Here is a 23071-nt window from a genome sequence, read left to right as displayed (position 1 = left end):
CCAAAACTTCTACCTAACCAGCAAATCACATACTTATATATTATATATATATATATATATATATATATATATATATATATACACAGTGGAACCTTGGTTTACGAGCATAATTCGTTCCAGAAGCATGCTCGTAAACCAAAATACTCGTATATCAAAGCGAGTTTCCCCATAGAAAATAATGGAAACTCGCTTTGATACGTTCACATCCCCCCCCCCGAGGCCAGCGGCGCTGCTCCCTGCCCCCGCTCGCAAAGGCCCTCCCGCTCGAATCGGCACCCCCTCCCGTGCGAACCGGCACCCCCCGCCCAACCAACTTTAACTCACTCCCCGTCTGGCACCAGCACGAGAACCGGCATCGCTGCCCCCCCCACTCGCAAAGGCCCCCGCTGCTTGAATCGGCACCCCCCTGCGAGAACAGGCACACCTCGCCCGACCCCCGTCTGGCACCGGCACGCAGCCCAGAGGACGTGCAGGTGCCGTTGAAGATCTTTTTCCTGCCTCTGCCGGCTTTGAGCATGCATCTGCGCATGCTCAAGCCCTTCTAATTCTCCGTCTCGCTGAGATTCTCCGAGAAGGGGGGGAGGCAGGCCTTCAAAGGAGGGGACAGGTCTTCAAGGGAGGGACAGGCCTTTAGGGGGGACAGGAAGGCCTTCAGGGGTAGGATAGGCTTTCAAGGGGGGATAGGCCTTCAAGGGAAAGACAAGCCTTCAAGGGGGGAGGCAGACCTTCCAAGGGGGACAGGTCTTCAAGGGGGGGACAGGCAGGCCTTTAGGAGTGGGATAGGTCTTCATGGGGGGACAGACCTTCAGGGGGAACAGACTTTCAGGAGGGGTGGGCCTTGGTAAAGAAGTACACAGAGGGAGGGAAGGGGGGTTCAAAGAGATGGGCATATACTGGACTTTGGGGAGGAGGAAATGGGTCTGAAAATAGAGGAGAGGGAGTGAGGGAGAAAGATGATGGACAATGGGATTTATGGAGGGAAGGAACAGAAAGGGAGAGAAATTGGACGCAAGGGATGATTTGGAGGGGGGATAGAGATACTGGATAGGAGGGTAGTTGGGAAAAGAAAGGGAGAGATGGTGGACCCTGGGGTGGTGGGGAAGGAAGGAGAGATGCTGGATGAAAGGGTAGTTAAGAAAAGATGGATCTGTGGAGGGAGATGAAAAAAAGGAAAGATGCCAGACCTCCTGGGGAGGGAAGAGAAATGGAAGGGGAGGACAGAGATGGAAGATGGATGGATAGCAGGGAGAAAGAAGAAAGAAGGAGACCCTGGCAAGCAAGTTATCAGAAGACAACCAGAGCCTGAGACCAACAAAATTTGAATAATGACCAGACAACAAAAGGTAGAAAAACTAATTTAATTTTCTGTTTTGTGATTACAATATGTCAGATTTGAAATGTGTATCCTGCCAGAGCTGGTGTTAGACCGCAAACGTGAGCTAGGATTTAACAGAGAGAGGAAAAGTATTTTTGTTTGTTTATTTTGTTTACACCACAGCGCCAGTGTGGTTAGGAGAAGGCAAAAGGGGTGAAGAGGCTGTAAGATAAACCCACCAGGATGTTTGAAAACCCCCCCCCCCAAAAAAAACAAACAAACCACCCAATTGGGCAGGAAAATTGAATCGAATCGAAAAACCAATTCATTAGGCTGAATCGAATCAAATTTTTTTCCCCTGAATCGGGCAGCACTAAAAATGCTCTTAAGGAATGAATTACTTGGAACTATTATATATTTTTTTGTCTCCTTTCGCTGGTAGATGGACATAACCTATTACTCTGGACTGGTCTAGTAAAGATAGTAGCAAAATAACACAGTAAATGATGTCTACCCAACAGTCACATTTATTTTTGAGGCACTGTTAAACCAACAATCCAGAAATTATTCATTTTACTTGCCAAGTTCTACCATAAGATACTTTTTTCCCTCTCCCCTGAGACAGACAAGACCTCTATTCCGACTATATGAATGTAGTAAAAATATGTATTCTTGCGTGTCAAGCGACGCAGATTATGAAGCTTACTTTGAGGGGGTCAGACAAGTACATATGTGGATGAAGTCGGAACCAGAACTGTGCAGTTCTTTTTGGATGCCATCAAACTTCTCCAGCAATGTCCATGGGTACGGCATAAAACAAACATAAACATAAATTTTTATTTATATACCGCAAAAGCCTTTCGGTTCTATGCGGTTTACAAAAGAGATGGGCTAGTGAGCTACAATAGATAGAATATTGGCATCAACGTAATAGTTTCACATCAGTATGCTACTTTGAAGGGATTACAAGAATTTTGAGAACAGATGAGTTTTTAATAGCTTTCAAAAATGCATATATGATGTTGATATTCTAACCATTTGGCCCGGTTCAGGATCCCTGCATAGGCAGGAGAGCAAGTCTTACCAGGCCGCTGCAAAGAATTTCAAAGTCTCTGAAACAGGGGAGTGTGTGGCGCAGTGGTTAAAGCTACAGCCTCAGCACCCTGGGGTTGTGGGTTCAAACCCACGCTGCTCCTTGTGACCCTGGGCAAGTCACTTAATCCCCTCATTGCCCAAGGTACATTAGGCAGATTGTGAGCCCGCCGGGACAGACAGGGAAAAATGCTTGAGTACCTGAATAAATTCATGTAAACCGTTCTGAACTCCCCTGGGAGAACGGTATAGAAAAAATTGAATGAATAAAAATAAATAAATAAATATTTTCAACTCCTTGGTTTTGGGCTTGTAAATGCTGTCAGGATCTCCCCTGGATAGTAGTGTAGAGGAAGCAGCTAGGCCCAAAGCAGGATGAGGTAGTGGGTATAGGACAGAAAACCGTCATGATGTGGAATTTAGGCAAAATTCACAGTAGGAAAAACTTTCCATAAGGTAATAAAGAGGAGCTGAATAGCAGTAAAGAACTGGTTTACCAGCAAGGGTGCATCTGCCTGGCTTTCCTTATGTTTGATCATTGATTAGACACACTTCTTGCTAGTCCAGTGGGTTCCTGCAAGAGCTGGGCACTTCTTCCTATCATAGGAGCTAAAGTTTCCTTGACCTTGGGTTGCAGCTAAGTAGCCTCTGGATTTAGCTGTACATTTCTAGTCTCTGGTACAGAAGATCATGGGCTCAAATCATGGAAAAACTTCAGCTTTTTATTAACAAATTTCCACAGTTGTACAACTACTTACTCAACTTTATCCTAAAGTATATTCCCAAAACAATTTTCCTTTTTCAAATTGGCTTCCCATTATACAGACAGCAGTCTAGATATATATATATTTTTACATATAAACCGCCTCCCATACCAGCCCTATAAATGAAGCCTCTGTACTCAACCCTGTTAACCTAATAAGGGTTCCACCTAGAATTCTGGACAGTAACATACCCAACTCTCTGGCTGGTCTGCCTAATCGCTATATAGATTATTGTACTTAGTTTAAATACTCTCTTTCATACAACACTGTACTCTTCTGTCCCAGAACCTGGACAGACCCTTAATTAAGAGTAGTCAGGTTCCTACCTCATATTAGGATCCGACAGTTAAGCCAGAATCTCCTACTTCTGTGAAGCCCTCTTGAAGCTTGTCTTGTGATTTTCCAGCTTCGCCCCATGGGCTCTGTTCCTTCCTTGCCTCTCGCCCTCCTTTCATTTCTGCAAACAGCCTGGGTTTTGCTTCCTTTACCGGTAGGCTGCTTAATTGGCCCCAGGTGTTTAATTACCTTCACCTGTGCTCTGAGCCATTGTTGCTTTCTCACTGCATCTCTTAACCTGCCAACCTCTGAGAGTTCATTTTCTGTCAGTTCAGGACTTCCCAGGATTGCAACGCTTTGCATTCCCATGAGCTTCCCCCCCCCCTTTTTTTTTTTTTTCAGAACACCCCTATATCTTCTGGAGCTCCCTCTAATTTCAGAGATATATCACAGTGACAAGCTGCTCATTATGTCATACATTGTTTTATCTTTGTTTACTGATTTCATTGTTGGCTGTACCTTAGTAGTTTTTAAATTTGTCAAATTGTATACGGCTATGGGCATTTTTTGGTATAGTGAGTCATTAAATCAAGGAAAATAAATATGGTAAAACATCAAATAATTATAATGAGACACATATTAAGGGCTTAGAAATAATTATTGCAGTTTGTGGCATAAAGAAATGGTCACAAAGTATTGTCACATAGCTCTAAGTAGTTGGATGAATACAGAAGATTGTTGGTTTAAGGTTGCCAAGTTAGTGTCGTCCAAAAAGACCAATGCCACATATCTAGCCATGTGGGTTTCAGTCTTTCTTTCTCTCTTCAACTACACCTCTCTCCTCCACGCTTCCTTTCCTACCCGGCTCAGCTGATCTAGGAGATCAGCCCTGGCACCTATCACATTCTGAAAAAACAGCTGGAGTCATGTATCTCTGGAATGTAAGCATTTGCCAGCCCACATGGCACCCTGTCTCTGCCATCTGTGATGCAACTTTTCTTTTTAACAGGAAGCCCACGTGATGGCCGCCAGGATGGTTTCAGGGGCTCAAGGATCTCTCGTACAAAGAGAGGTTTAACAAATTGCGGCTCTACTCTCTCGAAGAACGTAGGGAGAGGGGAGACATGATTGAGACGTTTAAATATATCACCGGACGTATCGAAGTAGAAGATGATATTTTCTGTCTTAAAGGACCCACGAGCACAAGAGGACATCCGCTCAGAATCAGGGGCGGGAAATTTCATGACGACACCAGGAAGTATTTCTTCACCGAAAGAGTGGTCGATCATTGGAACGAGCTTCCGGTACAGGTAATAGAGGCCAACAGCGTGCCAGATTTTAAGAGTAAATGGGATGCCCAGTGGGATCCCTAATAGGGTAGAGTTAAGGAGTTGGGTCGTTAGGAGTGGGATTCTCTAGGAAAGCAAACCTAGGGGGTGGGTCAGTTGGGTGGGCAGACTTGATGGGCTATGGCCCTTTTCTGCCATCATTTTCTATGTTTCTATATAGCCCACCTGATATAGCCCAGGGTGTCATGAGGATTATAAGTATGCAAAGACTGCTATTATTATTATTTTTTTTACAGTAACAAGTCCCAGGTCCTGGTCTCAGCACAGTTGAGCTGAGCAGGTAGGAAGAGATGGGTGGATGGAAAGAAAATGGGAGAAGAAGTTGTGCAGGGGTATTTGGGGTAGGATGTCCAGATTTCCCCGGACATGTCCTCTTTTTGAGGACTCTATCAGAAATCTGGGCGGATTTTCAATTTAACAGCTTTTGTCCGGGGAAACCAGACATCTAGTAATCCTACAGCAGCTCAACCTATCTGGAGTCTTCCTCCTCCTACCACACGACCCTCCTCCCTCCCCATGCACCTATCTGGAGTCCTGCTGCCTCTCCAGCCCCCGCAATGCTGCGTACTTATCCGGAGTTCTGGAAACACTTTAGGAGCATTAAAAAAAAAATATATCCTTAATTCCTCCTCCATGTCTGTCAAATAGAGTGCAGAATGCCCAGTGAGCATGAGATGCTTTTCTGAAATGGACACTTGTCTTTCAATAGACTCTTTGAGTAGTCAAAGACAAATATCTTTATTAAACATAAGAACATAAGAAATGCCTGCACCGGATCAGACCTGGGGGTCCATCCAGTCCGGTGGTCCGCACACGCTGAGGCTCAGCCAGGCATACCTGGGCGAATACCTTAATCATTTGTATCCCTCAATGTGTCCCGCAAGAAGATGTGCGTCCAATTTGACCTTAAATCCTAAAATGGTGGTTTCCTCCACCACATCTTCTGGGAGAGAGTTCCAGGGAGCAAAAGAAAGAGAAGCAACTTCATTTTTATTGCAAAAACATAAGCAGCTTTGAAAATCTTTCATCTTAGGTGAACACTCCCATTTCCAATGAGCGGTGCTGGTACAGCACAGAACCAACATGCAGGAAGTTCTCTCATTCAATAGGCTACACCTATACAGCTGGCATTAAATCAACCAACAGAAAAGTATGACTGTTTCAGCGCAAGTGCAAACTCCTCAGTAGCACGTGTTTTATTTCCATGTCTGAATTTACCCAGCTCATGAGACTCTAAGATTCCTGAGGCAGGCTCTTCAGCCGAAACACGACCCATATCGAGTCGAGTCGCCATATCATCTTGCACATTTGCTAATCAATGAATTTGCAAACTCAATCACATTAAGGGGCCGAAAACCAAAACACAGCCTAAGTCACGGGCCAGGCCCCACCCAATCTCAACCCCCAGACCCCATCCCATAATAATACTAATTATAACATCATTTTTTACATTCATTTTTCATATATACACACACAGTATAATCTTATTAACGCATAATGGTCATGGTTAACCACAAAATTAAACTACACAACGCACACTGTGTGCTTCTCAACATTCATTCCTACCAGAACACAGATAACCCCTATGCAAATACGGGACCAAAAACTAAAAGCACCAATATATTTTTAAAAAACACCCTAACATTCAAGATTCTGCATGCAATACAACCCCCAGAGAAAAAGAAAAGTGTAGTTACTTACCTGTAACGTAGGTTCTCTGTGGACAGCAGGATAGTCAGCCACATATGGGTGTTGTCCCAACACCTCCCAATTTGCGGATAAGCTCTCCAATAGCTCAGAGAGATTTTTTTTTCTCTGAGCACGTGCAGTGCCCGGGCCCCACTGGGCATGCCCGAGCCCTACCCATTTCCCCCTGCTTCCCCCTAATCCCCAGGATGTTCCTAGCTGTGGCCGGGTCGGCCGTATGGGGAGGCAGGTGGGTTGTGTGGCTGACTATCCTGCTGTCCACGGAGAACCTACGTTACAGGTAAGTAACTACACTTTCTCCTAGGACAAGCAGGATGAGTCAGCCACATATGGGTGACTCCCTAGCCGAGGGATGTACCGACTGGACCTGCGCCTTAGCGCTTTGTGCATCCCTCGCCTGGCTGTGGAGGCCGAGCCGGGCAGGGTAATCAGGCAAAGCAGGTAAAGTTGTGGAAACAAGGTTTTTGATAAAGTGCTGTGTTAACTGAGCAATAATACTCACAGAACAATGAACTGGTCAATGACAATCAATGAACAGTGAGAAACCAACTGGTCAACAGTGACCATTCGTACTTGCATGTGAGAATTCATACTTGCCTATTCTATGTTCAGTCTAGACAGGAGTGCTGGAAGACCTACTTAACTCACAGAACAGCGAAAAACTGGTCAATGACAATCAATGAACAGTGAGAAAACCAACTGGTCAACGGTGACAATTCATAACTGGTCAATAGTGACAATTCGTACTTGCATATGAGAATTCATACTTGCCTATTCCACATTCAGACTAGACAGGATTGCTGGAAGACCTACTTAACTCACAGAACAGTGAAATTGGTCAATGACAATCAATGAACAGTGAGAAACCAACTGGTCAACAGTGACAAATCGTACTTGCATGTGAGAATTCATACTTGCCTATTCCACATTCAGTCTAGGAAGGAGTGCTGGAAGACCTACTTAATCAATATCTATAACACCCTACTTGATCAGTGTTTGTCGATATTTATAACACCCTACTTGATCAGTGTTTGTCAAGGCTGTGCTAGTGGTTGCTGTCCCTCCCGGGAGGGAAGAGCCACTTCCAAGACTGCTCGGCCGAATGCATTTGGAGCGTGGAATGCTATGTCGAGGCAGTAGTGCTTGGTGAAGGTGTGCATGGAGGACCAAGTGGCTGCATCGTAGATGTCCCCTATTGGTGTGTGGTGCAGATGAGCCGTTGTGTTGGCTATGGTTCTGCGCTGGTGGGCGTTGGCTCCCACCTGCGGTTGATGCTGCGCTTTTCTATAGGTGAAGGGGATGCACTCTTATATCCAGCGCGAGCGCCTGCGTTTGGTGGCCGGAAGTCCTGGTCTGTATTGGTCATAGGAGACGAACAATTGAGGCTTGTCTAATCTGCTGCATAGTCAGGGCCCGCACACAGTCCAAGAGGTGTTGCTGAGGTGGCAGTGTGCCTCCCTGTGGGGAGATGTAGAGTGCCGGGAGGCACGCTGAAGCCACCTTCGGCAAGAGTCAGGGGTGGGTTCTGGGTACCACCCTGTTCTCATGAGAGAGTGTGTCGGTAGACACGATGGTCAGGGTTTTCCCAGCCAGGAATACGGGATCTGCCTCCCCCAAAGGTTTGAAGGGGTCGAGGTGAGATGATGCGGCACCAAGTTGAAGTCCCATCCGGGCGGTGGTAGTCTGACCGGTGGGTGCAGATTGGACAGTCCCTTCATGAAATTTTGTGATTACTGGATCATGAAATTTTGTGATTACTGGATGCCTCGACACTGGTTTGCTGTCTAGGCCAGCGTGGTATGCCGTGATTGCACTTAGGTGGACCTTGATGGAAGTGGGTTTTAGGTCCCCCTAAGATAAGCTCAGTATGTACTGCAGGATGTCCGGTATGGGGCAGTTGTAGGGGTCTCGCTGTGTGTCTGTGCACTGGTAGCGGAACCTTCTCCCTTTCAACCCATAGCGTTTTCTGGTTGAAGGTCTTCTGGCTGCCATAAGAGTGTGCTCCACGTCTTGTGGTAGGTTCATCCTCTCATCATCCATGCGGTCAGGGCTAAGGAACGCAGGTCGTGATGGAGGGTAAGGTTCCCGCGTTGTGTAATGAGAACTGCACTGATCGGGAGCGGGAAGAGGTGGGTGAACCGCTATCCCTTGCCGGAACGGGAACCATAGTTGCAGGAGCCCGAACAGGGCAATCATGATCACCGTTGCTCTGTCCTGAAGAATCTTCTGCAGGACTTAGGGAGTTCCAACTCACAGACAGACCATCGGGGCTGAGACGGCGATGGGTTGATCTCTTTGCGCAAAAGGTCGAGTATTTTGAGTTCGGTTCAGTTGCAAACAGGTCGATGCTCAGTGTGCCCCAGGTGCTGAAGATCTTCTTCATTGCCGCTGGGTTGAGACACCACTCATCGGGATCCAGCTGATGGCTGAGTCTTTCTGCCAGGTCGTTCTGCTCCCACAGGAGGTAAGTTGCCTGGATGGGGCATTGAATGGAGTTGGAGAACTCCCACATGTGGCAAGCTTCCTTGCATAGCGAGGTTGACCCTGTCCCTCCCTGTTTGTTGATATAGTGCAAGGCCACCTGGTTTTCTGTTTGGGTGAGGACTGCCCTGCCTGTTTGAAGGTTTCGAGGGCATTCCCTAAGGCCCTGAGCTCCAGTAGGTGGGTGGTCAGAGGTTGGGTACACTGGTCCCAGTGATGTCTGAGGTGCCCTTTCAGGGATCACATGAGTAGTCTGGTGTGCTGCACAACAAAGACCGGAGCGTGCCGACGATGAGCTGCTGGCAGGGATGCACTGGGCCAGGGATGTCATGGCATCGATCTGGTAGTCCCGTAGGACGGCCTTGGTCTGCGTGGTGTCGATGACTGCCCAGATGAACGATATCCCCTGGGTGGGTATCAGGTGGGATTTCATGTAGTTGATGAGGAACCCCAGTTCTTGGAGGAGGGTTATGGTGGTTGACGGGGCTGCCAGCTGTCGAGATAAGATAGGACGCGCACCCCTTGAAGGCGAGGATGTGCCACTGCCACGCACTTTGTGAACGCTCTTGGAGCCGTTGAGAGTCCAAGGGGCAGGACCTTGTACTGGAGGTGTCTGTCTTGGCTTTAGAAGCGACGATGCCTCCTGTGGGCTGGGTGCATGGGATACTATCCAATACTCGGGCTGTAACAGGGCCAAGACTGTACCCAGAGAGTGCATCTGGACCTTGTGTATGCATCTGTTGAGCTTACAGAGATCCAAGAATGAGCGTTGTCCTTGTCCATGGTGACGCGGGGGTTCCTGGAGTAGAAACCCCTTGGTGATCTCCTCTGTTCGTCACCGCCTCTATTGATTCTGCCGAAGCAGGTCCTCTCCTTGCTGCAGGAAAGTTGGGTCGTCAGATGGAGGGTGCCCCGCCCACTCGGGGGGGGGGGCGGGAGTGGAGACGAATTCGGAATCCCTGCTTAATGATGCTGAGGGCCCACTGGTTGGTGATCCTGGGCCAAGCCTTCGCAGACAATCTGATCCTGCTGGGCCGGAGGGTGGTCAAGGTTCTGTTTTTGTCTTGGGGAGAGGGCTGCCCTTGGATGCCCCTGCCCCTCGGGCGGTGCTTGTTTGCGTAGCAGTTATGTTACTGTTGCGAGCGCTGGGGCACAGACTGCTGCCAGTGTGGACTGGCTCAGTTGTGAGCTGGAGTCTCTATTTTATTTTATTTATTTATTTCCTCTCACTGGCCTCCTGATAAAGCCGCATCTGGAACTGGAGCGCAGCAATTCGTGCACTCAGCATTGCGCCCTCGAAGGTCTTTTTCCCCGTGGAAACCAGGGTTTTTCAGGTCCTTCCCTGACGGGGGTTGGAGGGGGGGGGTCGTGCTGCCCTGTTTCTCTTAAGCTACCGCAATGTCCATGTATGGCTGCTACGGGTTGTCGAATCCCTGGGCTGGAAAGATCTGGTACTTCAATCCCAGTCTCCTTGATGTTGGTTGCCCTGAGGAGGGAGTCAGCCAAATCTTGTCTCTGCAGTCCAGGAGGTTCTTGTGGACTGGAATCGCCACTGCCTGCGTGAAGTACTGGTACTGGTAGTTCAGGCCTTGTAGTACTCTGTCTTGGGTACTTATTGTCCACCCACGTGGATCTTGAGAAAGGCTGTGAGTTTCTGGAGGGACTTGGGGTGAGTCCTCGTTTGTGGGGTTATTTTTTTTTGTTTTTTTTAGTAAATATTTATTTATTTTTGTGGGTGGTGACTCGGGGCGTGGCTGGAGGCTGGTGTGTAGCTTGTTCCTCCATTGCTTGGGTGCATGGCATGCCGCTGAACCGCGCCATGTTGTTGTGCATGGCTCCCTCTAAAGGGGGGCATTGTGGGGAGTGTAGCCCGCTGAGAGAGGAGTGGGTCAGCAGGAGGATTAACTGTGGCTGCTGGTCCCACCCCTGGTGGTTCGCAGGTTCATGTGCTGCTCCACTTGACTGGTTGGGTGGCTCCATGTACCCCACCGCCCTTCTCTGTCCTTCTTGAGAGTGGGGGAGAGCCTGCAGAGAGGGGGCAGGATGCACCCCTTCATCTGTGCCAGTGCTCCTGGCTGCGTTTCCCACTATGCCTGGAGGCAGAGAAAGAGGAGTGATAATGCCTCTTGAGTGGGCTTCTGCTGCTGTACTGCCTATTGTATATTAAACTGTACAGCGCTGCATATGCCTTTCAGTGCTATAGAAATCATGAATAGTACAGAGTCCCTCATGCTGGCTGGAAAAGCATCCTGCCTAGGTTTTATGAAGAGCAAACAGCTTTTTAGACTGAGGAGTTTCAAACCCCCACCTTTGGAGAGGCATGGTCTGACATGCCGCATCTCTGATGATATCAGCACCCTGCTGAGAAAGGCAGACTCCTCGTTCCCAACATGAGAGGGGGAGGGGGGCGGGGTAGGAAAGGTGTGAATTGCAGACTCTGCAGGACCCCAAGAGGGAAAGAAACATCGAGTTGTTGTTTTTTTTGTTTGTTTTTTTCAGCATGTCCTTTATAAGCTGAACTCTGGGGCAGCATGTCTCCTACTGGGGGGAGAGGTCTGCAGGTCCCCTCCAAGGGAAAGAAGCATGGGAGATTCTTTCTCCTTAAATTCAGATTGGGAGGAGGGTGGGGCAGAGCCCTCGGGGCTGCAACAGATTATCAGAGGTTTTCCCAAAAACAAGCAGATAGGACTTACCTTTGAACCCCAATTGGCTCCCTGCAGAGGCTGGCTGTAAGCGTCAGCATGCCGTCTGGAGGGTGAAAGCCCCGATCTGTTGCTTGCAGAGGCTGTGGATTTACGCAGCAGCATGCAAGACTCCTATCGGCTGCCCTGCAGAGGATGGCTGTACGTGGCAACATGCAGGGATTCCTGGAGAGATCTCTCGGTCTGGCGAGACTCCTATCGGCTGCCCTGCACAGGCTGGTTCTAAGCGGCAACATGCAGGGACTCCGGGAGATATTTCTCTACCGGGCCAAGTGCAGGCGGGGGGATTAGCTGAGCCAGGGCATCCTGGAGGCTCCTTGCCACTGTAGCTTGTGGATCCCTCGCTGCTGCATTCTGATGAGGATGGCTGCTGGAGGAAGATTCTCGGGCCTCACTTCTCTTCATGCCCTGCAGAGGCTGGCTGTAAGCAGCAACATGCAGGAACTCCTGGAGAGATCTCTCGGTCTGGTGAGACTCCTATCGGCTTCCTGCAGGGGCTGGCGGCTAGCGACAGCATGCAGGACCTCCGGGAGAGATTTCTCGACCGGGCAAGTTCCAGTCGGGGGGGTTGACTGAGCCAGGATGTCCTGGAGGCTCCTCACCGGATTCGTCTGTGGATCCCCCGCTGCTACGCTCCGATGAGGATGGCTGCTGGAGGAAGATTCTCGGGCCTCACTTCTCTTCATGAAGTCTCTCAGTGCCCTCTTCCTTAGCTTGCGTGCACGTGGTGACATGTGCGCACAATGCAAGCCACACGGAAACCTCGAGCACCGGATCCAATCAGTGGGCGCACAATTCATGAGGATCCAGTGTGTTCATCCTCCTCCTGCATCCCAGTTGTTTCTTTAGATGATTCAGGCATCTTCAAGTTGATGAGTAGAAAAGTTGTAATGGAGAGCTGTAGAAAAATCTGACCGATGGGAACGGGCGGAAACTAAAGACTGGGGATTAGGGGGAAGCAGGGGGAAATGGGTAGGGCTCGTGCATGCCCAGTGGGGCCCGGGCACTGCACGTGCTCAGAGAAAAAAAAAAAAAAAATCTCTCTGAGTTATTGGAGAGCTTATCCGCAAATTGGAAGGTGTTGGGACAACACCCATATGTGGCTGACTCATCCTGCTTGTCCTAGGAAAACAAATGTATTTCATCCTGAGCAGTGCAAAAGATAGACAGCACATTAAAATGCTCAAAATTGACACAATTCAAACACTAACTTGAAAATAAAATCATTCCCCCTACCTTTGTTGTCTTCCTCCTTCCATACTATGCCTCCTTCCGGTGGGTGTCTAACCTTCTGGCCGGCTCCAACCTGGCCATTTTATGCGGCCCGCAGTCCAATGCCCCCCAGTGTTATCTTGTGGCCAGCTCCCTCCTCCTCACAGCCACAGTGTGCACGGCTCCTCGTGCGTCCTACACCTGAACCGGTAGCCTTCTCTCCGACGTTGCAACATCAGAGAGAATGCTTCTGGATGAAGTGTAGGATGCACGAGGAGCCTCTGCATGCGGCTCCGTGCACACTATGGCTGTGAGGAGGAAGCCAGCCACATGGTAACACTGGGGGCATCGGACCGCATAAAATGACCAGGCGGGCCAGATTTGCCCCCTGGGCCTTGAGTTTGACACCTGTGGTTTGAAGACTTGGACTGCTCTGTTTCTTTTGACTGACTTTTCTCTATATGTAGAGGTTGACATTCCCTATTTCATGGACATTATTGAGTAATAATAAATACAACACCCTTCTTACTCAACAACACACACTACGGAATGGAGGAGAAATAAGGAAAGTGCCACAGTTCCTGTCGATGCAAAGGCTAAATAGACATGTTAAAGACCCAATGTGAAGGAAAAAGCCTCAGAACCCCACCCACACCACCTTGAATAGAACAAAGTATGGGAAAATTACCTGGGGTAAGTCATCTCATCGGCATAAAAAATGTTTCACATCGAGGAATGTCAAAGCCTTAAGCAATGCAGGGACAGAGACAAAATTTTATGCTATGAGGGTCATTTCATAAATAATGCACAGGTTGGCAACATTGGGGAGTGGATGATGCAATTGCAGTAAACCTTGTTTCACTTTCACTTCAGGACTTGAAGCAGCAGGACCTGTGTTCAGGAGCTCTGTAGCGTACATAGTGTGGCTGCGACAAGTGTGGGAAATGGAGGCTGCAGGTGTCTCGGGTACTGCGTCTGTTGACGATCAGAGGTCGTACATTAAGATTGAAACTCTACATGGCAAAAACCCGACAGAAGTCCACAGTGCGTTATGTGAAGTTTGTGATGAGTTTTGTGATGAGTTAACAGAGGGCAACTCATTTTCGGAGTGGTCCTGTGAGCAGAGATGATGATGCAAGACCAGGAAGGCCGAAATCAACAACAAATGAACAATGTGTGAAACTCGTGGCTGATGCTCTTGAATAAGATCATTGTGCGACATGCAAGGAACTTTCTGAAACCACAGAGATTCCACAGACATCAATATACCACAGAAAAATTCACAAAACCCGACCTCAGTTGCTCGTGGCTGGGCCACTCAATCTTCACAACAACGCTCGCCCGCACATAGGGAATGTTGTCACTGAAAAATTACGCAAATACGGCTTGGATGTGTTACCTCATGCTCCCTACAGTCCAGACATGAGTCCACCAGACTTCAACCTTTTTCCAAAGTTGAAACAACCTTTGCGTGGACATCGTTTTACATCTCTGGAAGAGCTTTCTTCCACCGTTACCCAAGCCATTCGGCAACTGAACAAAAACGGTGTCCTGGATGGAATAATGAAGCTTCCCGGATGTTGGGACTCTGTCATTTGCAAAGCAGGGAGACTATATTGAAGGATTGTAAAGAAATACTTGAAAAAAAAAAAAAAACCCCACCTGTAAATAAATAAAAAAAATAGTGTGCATTATTTATGAAATGACCCTCATAACACTATAAAGTCAATATTATCTTTGTTTAAGCAAGCATAAAAAATATATATAGACTTATCCCAAGGGTTGCTGAGTAGAAGGGTGTTGTACTTATTATTATATTTACCTTCCACACTTGTGTTTGTGGTTCTAGTATTAAGACAATACCCGTTCTCCAAAAATATGACTGCTATGGATACTTCTAAAGACACTACAAAAAAGCAGTAAAGGTCAATAGGCTCTTAAAGGGGGGTTCTTTTAGCGGGACTTCCTGCTTTACTCAGGCACTTGTGTGATTGACTAATTTGTTTCATCACTGTTTAAGTCTCAACACTATTAATTACTTTAGCACACGTGAGGTGTCCAGTGATGGTGTGTTGGCTGAGGTTGGTTAACCTGTGCCTTGATGTGTAAAGCACTGGAGAATTTTCTCCCTTCGCTGACCTCTCACACTGAGGACACCCCCGTCTCACATATTAATTTATTTAACTACTTAATTACTTATTTTCTCTCTCAAGTGCCTGCGTATTCAGGTTGGTCTAGTATTAAGGACATTATTGAGTAACCAGGCTGCCTTCAAGCTACTATAAGGTGAGCTCAAACAAACGTGTGAATGAAGCAAAAAAGAAATAGTTAAAAAAAAAAAAAAACCACATCCAATTTCTACTTACAGAAAAATTGTAAAGCTTTCCCATCTATCTATAAAAAATCCACCACAACAAAAAGAAAGGCATTTTACTTGAGTGTGATAGAGCATGAAGGCACTGTACATTAATCATTAGTGAAGTAGAAAAATATGGTGAATTTTATTAATCCCTTAAATCAACATATGGTTCTTTTGAACTGCTGAGGAATTGAGCATGTATAGGAGCTGATTCACTGAGCTCCTGTCTCAGAGGCACAAAGTGAGAAAGAGTCATTGAGTAATTTACAGCCTTTAAAGAAAATTAACATTTTGTATGTAGCCTGCTCCTCTAAAGGTCATTCCCCACTTCTTGGCTGCCTTCTCAGAAAGGCCTCAGACCTTGATACTCAAAAGTTTTCCATGGCAGTAAGACTAGTTAAAGCAGTCTTACTGCCATGGAAACTCTCCTCCTGATGTTCAAAAGTGTCTTCCATGGCTACTACTGATCCTCGTAGCAGCCACTGAGAACCCTATGCAAATGCATTACAAGAAAATCATTAGTATTCTAATGAGCTCTCCTTGTGATACACTAAAGGGACCACCCCCACTTTTAGAATCATAACTTTCCGGCAGCTCTCGGTGCAGCAGGGGATTGGTGTGTGAAGGCGTGATCTTGCAGCTACCATGCTAAACGTTCCAATTGAATATTGTTCTTACTTATTAAACCGCACTGACTTCTAGTATCATCCAGGATTAAGTTTATGGACCTTTGCCTCACTCATAAGACCTAGTATACAAATTCTTCCCGTACTTATCTACCTAAGTACTCCCTTATACTCTCTCTTGTACCCTGAGGTTCTTGGTCTCGCACTGCTTGGTACTTCTCTCTCCCTGTCTTGCATGTTAGGAATCCACAAGATACTTTGTTTTGTTCCAGAGTAGAGAATGACACGGGGACACATTTTTCTCCGTCCCCTGCCCTATTCCTGCAAGCTCTGTTCCTGCACAAGCCTGCAAGCTCTGTTCTCATCTGCACAAGCCTCAAACGCTTTAAAATCATAAGTGTTCGAGGCTTGTGCAGTTAACTTAAAGCTTATAGGAATGGGACAGGGACAGCAATAAAACTTGCAGGGACGGTATGGGAAAATTGAGTTCCTGTGGGGACGGGGACAGATTTGTCCCCGTGTCATTCTCTATTCCAGAGCAGAGGTGCAAGGAAGAAGAATCTCCTTCTCGGACTTCAATTTGAGTTCTGTTTTTCTAAATTTAAGGCTCTGTTATATAAAACTCCGGCTTTCATTTACAAATCATTGATTCCCTATACCCCAACCAGATTACTGAGGTCCATTGATCAACATTTATTAGTTATTCCCTCACTTAAAATTATTAATACACGGCGGCATTTTATTTTTTTCTGTTACAGCTCTTCAAACATGGAACCCCCTCCCCATTTACTTAAGAGAAGAAAACAATTTAGATAAATTTAAGAGCAAACTAAAAAGCTTTCTTTTTAAAGATGCTTTTGATACTTAAAAACTTGACTTGGAGTTTCATTTCATTTCCATAACCTCTTTAAGGTTCATTGTTTATTCCCCCCCTATTGGTTTTTTTTTTTTACCATAATTGTCTTCTTTTCTATCAGCAATTTGTATTTCTCTACCCATCCTTTCCTCTCATTTTTGCATGTTTGTACTTTTAGTCTTTAACACGTTACGTATGTTTAGTTTCTCCTTGTTTTGCTGCCCCCTTAATTGTATACAATTTTAATGATATGTTCATCGCTTAGAAATGTAAGTAAGCGATTAATCAAATATACAATAAACCTGAAACTTGATCTTTTAGCTAAATGCAATAAGGAGTCTCTGGTTTGTCAGTTCCTTTCCCTTCTGCTGTGTGATAGCTCCTATCTTATATATTAATGGCATTCCTTTCATGAGTAATTTTGTTTTCAATATTTTATTGTGAACCACTTTGGCCTGCTGGTTAATAAAAGTGGTATATCAAATCTCTTAAAAGGAGAGCATCACCCTGGTCAGGACTTGCCCACCAAGGAATGCAATGTCCTCTTGCAACGAGGATGTGTCTACAGGGGCTTCTGCCAGGAGAGAAAGGCTAGCATGGCCGGTATAGTGGGAGATTCGATCATTTGGCACGTAGATAGCTGGGTGGCTGTTGGACATGAGGACTGCTTGGTGCGAAGGGCATACTCTATGTTTCTCATGTGTCACCTAGATAAGATTTTAGACAGTGCTGAGAAGAAATCTGCTGTCTTGGTACATGTGGGTTCCAATGATATTGGGAAATGTGGTAGGGAGGCTCTCAAAGTCAAATTTAGACTCTTAGGTAGGAAGTTAAAATCCAGAACCTCCTAGGGTGACTCCTATCTTTCTTCATAGGTAAATTCGATTCACAGGCGGACTATTTTCAGGGGAAAACCTTAGTACTTCAATCAAGTATCTTTTCAACATACCATTGATTGAAAGTTTTTTATGCCGATGATGTGGTTGGAGGTTAGTAGGGCATATATTTGCTCACCTATATCCAGAGGCTTTTTCTTTCATTCTTATTGGCATTCTCAGTTTTTTTTGGCTAGTGTGGGGTGATTATTGTGATTGGTGTTATATCCCCTACTTCCTTGTTGTTTTTGCACTTGTAGTTAGATAAAGACAATCCATAAAGGATAAACTAAATCTTCCTGCATTTTAGAGGCTTCATTCCTACTCCTTCCTGTTTCTGCTCTCCCAAGTTCCTGGCCTCGCTCAGCCCTCTTCAATTCCCTTCCCTCCAGTCTACATGTTACTGGGAGACTGATGCAGAAAACCACAGATAGCTCTGAGCAAGCTGTTGCTTCTGCTGTGAGCATTAATATTGTTACATGTAGCAAAGCAAGCTAAGTGTCTGCAATATTTATGAACTTATGAGTGAAAATTGGGGAGGGGTAGCCTGCCAGATGCATGTGTACAAATGTGAGGTAAGCTTGTCGTTTGCATGTTGGAACAAAAACAAAAATTTCAGCACACATTAGTGCCCGTTCTGTGCATACATTATCAGCCTTGAATAAATTTTTTGCATGTAACATTTTTGTGAGGCTGATTTATGCACAGAAGAATGGATGCCAATGTGTGCTGACACTTTCGATTCCCCCCCTCCCGACACGTGCACAAGCTCTTTTAACTCCTAGAAACATAGAAACATGATGGCAAATAAAGGCTAAATCGCCCATCCAGTCTGCCAATCCACAGCATCTATTGTCTCCTTCTCTCCCTATTGGCTAAAGCTCTTAACATTTGCATCTCCTCTTCCTATAGGCTAAGGCTCTTTACACCTGCATTGTGAGGTCATAGAGCTTTATGGTTATAGAAACATGATGGCAGATGAAGGCCAAATGGCCCATCTTCAGTAACCATTATCTCTTTCTCTCTCAGAGAGATCCCATGTGCCTATCCTAGGCCCTTTTGAATTCAGATACAGTCTCTGTCTCCATCACTTCTTCTAGGAGACTGTTCCATGCATCTATCACCCTTTCTATAAAAAAAAAAAAAAAAGTATTTCCTTAGATTATTCCGGAGTCTTATCGCCTCTTAACTTCATCCTATGCCCTCTCATTGCAGAGTTTCCTTTCAAATTAAAGAGACTCGACTCATGCGCATTTACATTACGTAGGTATTTAACGTCTCTCAAGAAAAATAATATAACAACAAAATCCAATCTCAAAAAATATATCAATGTTATTAGCCTAGTGGTGAAGATACCCACTGAAGCACATTTACTAATAGTGGAGGAAAAGCCTCAACTGCATTAAAAAATGCTTTCAATATCAGATGGCAACCCAGTGGGTTATAAGCCAGTCAAATTCTGTCTCATAGGCAAAAAACTCCACCAAAGGCACTCAGTGTGGAACACTGTCAAAGGCTTTGCTAAAATCTAAATACACCACATCTAGCACACATCCTCTATCTAATTCTCTGGTCACCCAGTCAAAGAAATTGATCAGATTTGTCTGACAAGATCTACCTCTATTGAATCCTTGTTGCCTCCGGTCCTGTAATCCACAGGATTCCAGAAACTTGACCATTCTCTGTTTTAAAAGTGTTTCCATTAATTTGCTTACCACAGAAGTCAGACTTACCAGCCTGTAATTCCCTACTTCTTCCTTACTTCCACTTTTGTGGAGAGGGACCACATTCCGCCTTCTTCAGTCCTCCGGTACCACTCCCGACTCTAGAGACACATTGAAAAGGTCAGTCAGTGGAGCTACCAGAACTTCCCTAAGTTCCTTCAGCACCCTCGGATGTACACCATCCAGCCCCATCACTTTATCGACCTTTATTTTAGCTAGTTCCTCACGAACACAACCCTCTGAAAATCGATCAGAGTCTATTACTCCTCCATCCCTATTCACGTTTGTCTTCTGCGGTCCCACTCCCTGTGCTTCAGCCATGAACTTTAACATATAACGCTACCCCTCCCACCTCCTTTTCTTCATACCGTCTTTTCTGAACAGACTAAGGCTCAGTTTAACTACTTCCCAGTCATGGGTCTCTGTGAACCACATTTCCGTGATCACCACTATATCCAACTCCTCTTCTTCCATCACAGCTTCTAGATCCAGAATCTTGTTTCCCATACTTCGAGCATTAGTATATACTGCTTTCCAGACATTGCCCCCTTTTCCATCCATATAGAGGTACTTAGTGATTTACTTACCTGAGGGCTTATACTCACCTGGGAGCTTTGATCACCCTGCCCCATCACTTCTAGTTTAAAGCCCTCTTTAGTAGATTAGCCAGCCTGCTGGCAAAGACACTTCTTCCTTTCTTTGATAGATGCACACCATCCCTGCTCAGCAGCCCTTGGAACATCATCCCATGGTCTAGGAAACCAAAACACTCTCGACGACACTATCCATATAGCCAAGCATTCATCTCTAGGATGCGAGCTAATCTGCCCTGGCCTTTAATCTCGACAGGGAGGATGGTTGAGAATACCACCTGTGTGCCTGACTACTTCACTTTCTCTCCCAGAGCCACAAAGTCACTTTTGGCATTCGCAGTATCACTAGAGCAGCATCGGATAGTAGTCATCAGGCTTGATGTGTCTCAACAAGCTCTCCATAACATCTTGGATTTTGGCTCCAGGCAGACACCATACCTCTCGTGACATCATGTCTGGTCTGCAGATGGATGCTTCTGTACCCTTCAGAAGGGAATTGCCAGCTGCCACTACCTTATGCCTCCTAGTGGTTATGGAGCTAGTACTTTTTGGGATTTCAAGCTCTGGTATTTCCTCTTCTTGGGTTGCTCTCCATCTCCTCCACTTCCATGACAGCATACCGGTTCTTCAGTTCAAGGGCGGGGGTAGTCCCAATACCAATCTTGCAGTGTTCCATAATCTGAGTCCAGCTGTCTTCCCTCAGCACAGCCTCTTCTTCCCCACTACTGGAAATCTTTCACACCTCATGAACCATTTCATCGATGTACATCTCATTCTCACGGATGCTTCTCAATCTTGCCACCTCCTCTCTCAGTTCTTTTACTTCCTTTCATGAGGGATTCAAGCTAAAGACAGCTTGTACATGGAACTACTCCCTCTGCCTGGGTAATGTTTTCTGCCTGCACAGAGACAGAAGTTGTAACCTGAGCAGCAGCTTTGGTGATACGATATTTCCCAGCTATACTATGATGCAGAAGAACTTATACCTAGAAGAAAAAAAAAAAAGAAAAAAGAAAAGGGCAGAAAAATCCTACCAAATTAATGCCCTGTTCCAGAGGCAGACAATAGTTCACAGGTTGCTATAAGTAAAGAAATGAGCTAGTGGTGGGCCTGATCCTCTACAACCTCTCTCTTAGAACCAGGTTTACTGAGGGTTAGGCACTAGGCCAACATTCCTCTCCTCAAGGGTTACCTGTTGAGTCTGATCTCTTAAGAAAGTCCTCAGAGTTCAGTCTCCTGTGAGTCTTTTAAACTTTCAGATCCTTCTTCTGGTTGCATAAGGCAACAAATACTGGCATTTAAATCTTCTCCGTTAATTCTTCAATGCTGCCCCAGACCTCGTGAAAAATTTCTCATGTCATTTGCATGGCAAGTGCCTGTGCTCCCTTTCTGTACATTGGCCAGAATACTTAACAGCCTCATTACCTTACATTTTAATGCAATATGTGGCCACATCTGTGCGAAGTAGTACCCTTGTTCAATCCCTCTCTGAACTACTTAATGATCAAAATTCACCTACAGTATAACCTATGGTAATCATATCTCATTTCTATTGAGAATTGCCCTGGCTGCCAGTGGAAGCGAGGGTTATTTTTAAGTTGGGTTATATGCACTACAAAGTTTTAGCTGGTGATGCTCCTTTCTATCTGACTGAATCATTTTGTTTTTCCAGTCAAAAATCTTCTCAAAGCATTAAAAACTCTTCTGATTTTTCCATCGGCAAAAGGCTGTAAACTAAAAAAAGATGATATGATTGGATGCTTTCATACCAAGTGGCAATCTGGGTAAGGAGGTTAAACCTTTTCTGTTAAGGTCTGTTTCATATTTACATTTTAGGAGACAGCTGAAGACTTACTTGTGCTCAAAGTTCTTAGGTTCCTAGTTTCTTAACTATTATTAATTGTGTATTCCTAGCTAATCTTTTGTAAACCGTAAAGAACTTAAAGGTGATGAGGTCTAGAAATGGATTTTTATGTTTATGGATTTTTGTTTATGGAGTTTTGTTTATGGATTTATGTTTATGGATTTTTATGTTTATGTTTATAATAATACTCTCTGCGTTAGAACCTAGATGGGGCTAGGTGAACCAGAAACATGCACAACCTTCAGCATTTCACCCTGCTGGAAAACGAGTGTCGTAGAACTTGACACCAGCTACTGATGGTGTCAGGTCAAAAGCGCGCTGGGACAATTGAGCGCAGCACGGAGGCGCGTGCCGCAGAAAATTACAGTTTTTACGGCTCCGACTGGTGGGGGGCGTGGGGGGGAACCCCCCCACTTTACTTAATAGAGATCGCGCTGCGTTGTGGGGGGTGTGGGGGGTTGTAACCCCCCACATTTTACTGAAAACTTCACTTTTTCCCTGTTTTTAGGGAAAAAGTTCAGTTTACAGTAAAATGTGGAGGGTTACAACCCCCCAAACCCCCCACAACGCCGGCGCGATCTCTATTAAGTAAACTGGGGGGGGCTCCCCAACAAAACCACCCGTCGGAGCCCCTAAAAACTGTAATTTTCTTCGGCGCGCGCCTCCGTCTTGCGCTCAGTTGTCGGCGCGCGCCTTTGTCTTTCGCCGAGTTATCTATGAACCGTTACTGATCTCTATCCTTTTATTCTGAGAATCTTCGCTCTGCTTTGCTGAGATCCTCTGCCAGCCGAATCCCCAAAAGAAATATTATAAAAAAAGAGAAATCTCGGTTTGGACAATTTCCGATGAATTACTGAATCACATTCATAGTTCGCACTAGATTTAAGGCAAAGAGTTACCTGGAAGGATAGCCGGCTGCACTGATGCGGATTGTTTCTAACACACCACAGGCTCTCAGCTGCTGAACTGCTCTCTTTGGATCAAAACTGCAAATATGCATTTAAAAAAAAAGAATAAAAACATGGGTTATGAGAAGAGGAAAGCACAATTAGTCACCTCTGAAACTAGGAAATGCTGACACAGCACAATTGAAATACAAGTCAAGTTAAAAAGAAAGGCTGTTGCTATAAAAGGCAACAAATACAAACCATAAGAACATAAGAATAGCTTTACTGTGTCAGACCAATGGTCCATCAAGCCCAGTAGCCCGTTCTCACGGTGGCCAATCCAGGTCACTAGTACCTGGCCAAAACCCAAGGAGTAGCAACATTCCATG

At 45.8% G+C, this 23071-nt stretch overlaps 1 protein-coding gene across 2 annotated transcripts in view; it reads right to left on the bottom strand.

The window, feature by feature from the left end:
• Positions 1-23071, bottom strand: part of MYO5B (myosin VB) — a 690137-nt gene that overhangs the window by 157706 nt on the left and 509360 nt on the right. For both annotated transcript variants that reach the window (XM_033934618.1, XM_033934625.1), the window contains exon 17: positions 22695-22781. In XM_033934618.1, the coding sequence (XP_033790509.1) occupies positions 22695-22781 (87 nt within the window). The remainder of the gene's footprint in view (positions 1-22694; positions 22782-23071) is intronic.

The sequence above is a fragment of the Geotrypetes seraphini genome, chromosome 1 (genome assembly GCF_902459505.1).
Source record: "Geotrypetes seraphini chromosome 1, aGeoSer1.1, whole genome shotgun sequence".
Taxonomy (NCBI): domain Eukaryota; kingdom Metazoa; phylum Chordata; class Amphibia; order Gymnophiona; family Dermophiidae; genus Geotrypetes; species Geotrypetes seraphini.
The sequence above is the reverse complement of the archived record's forward strand: the minus strand, read 5'-3'. Positions and strand labels throughout refer to the sequence as shown.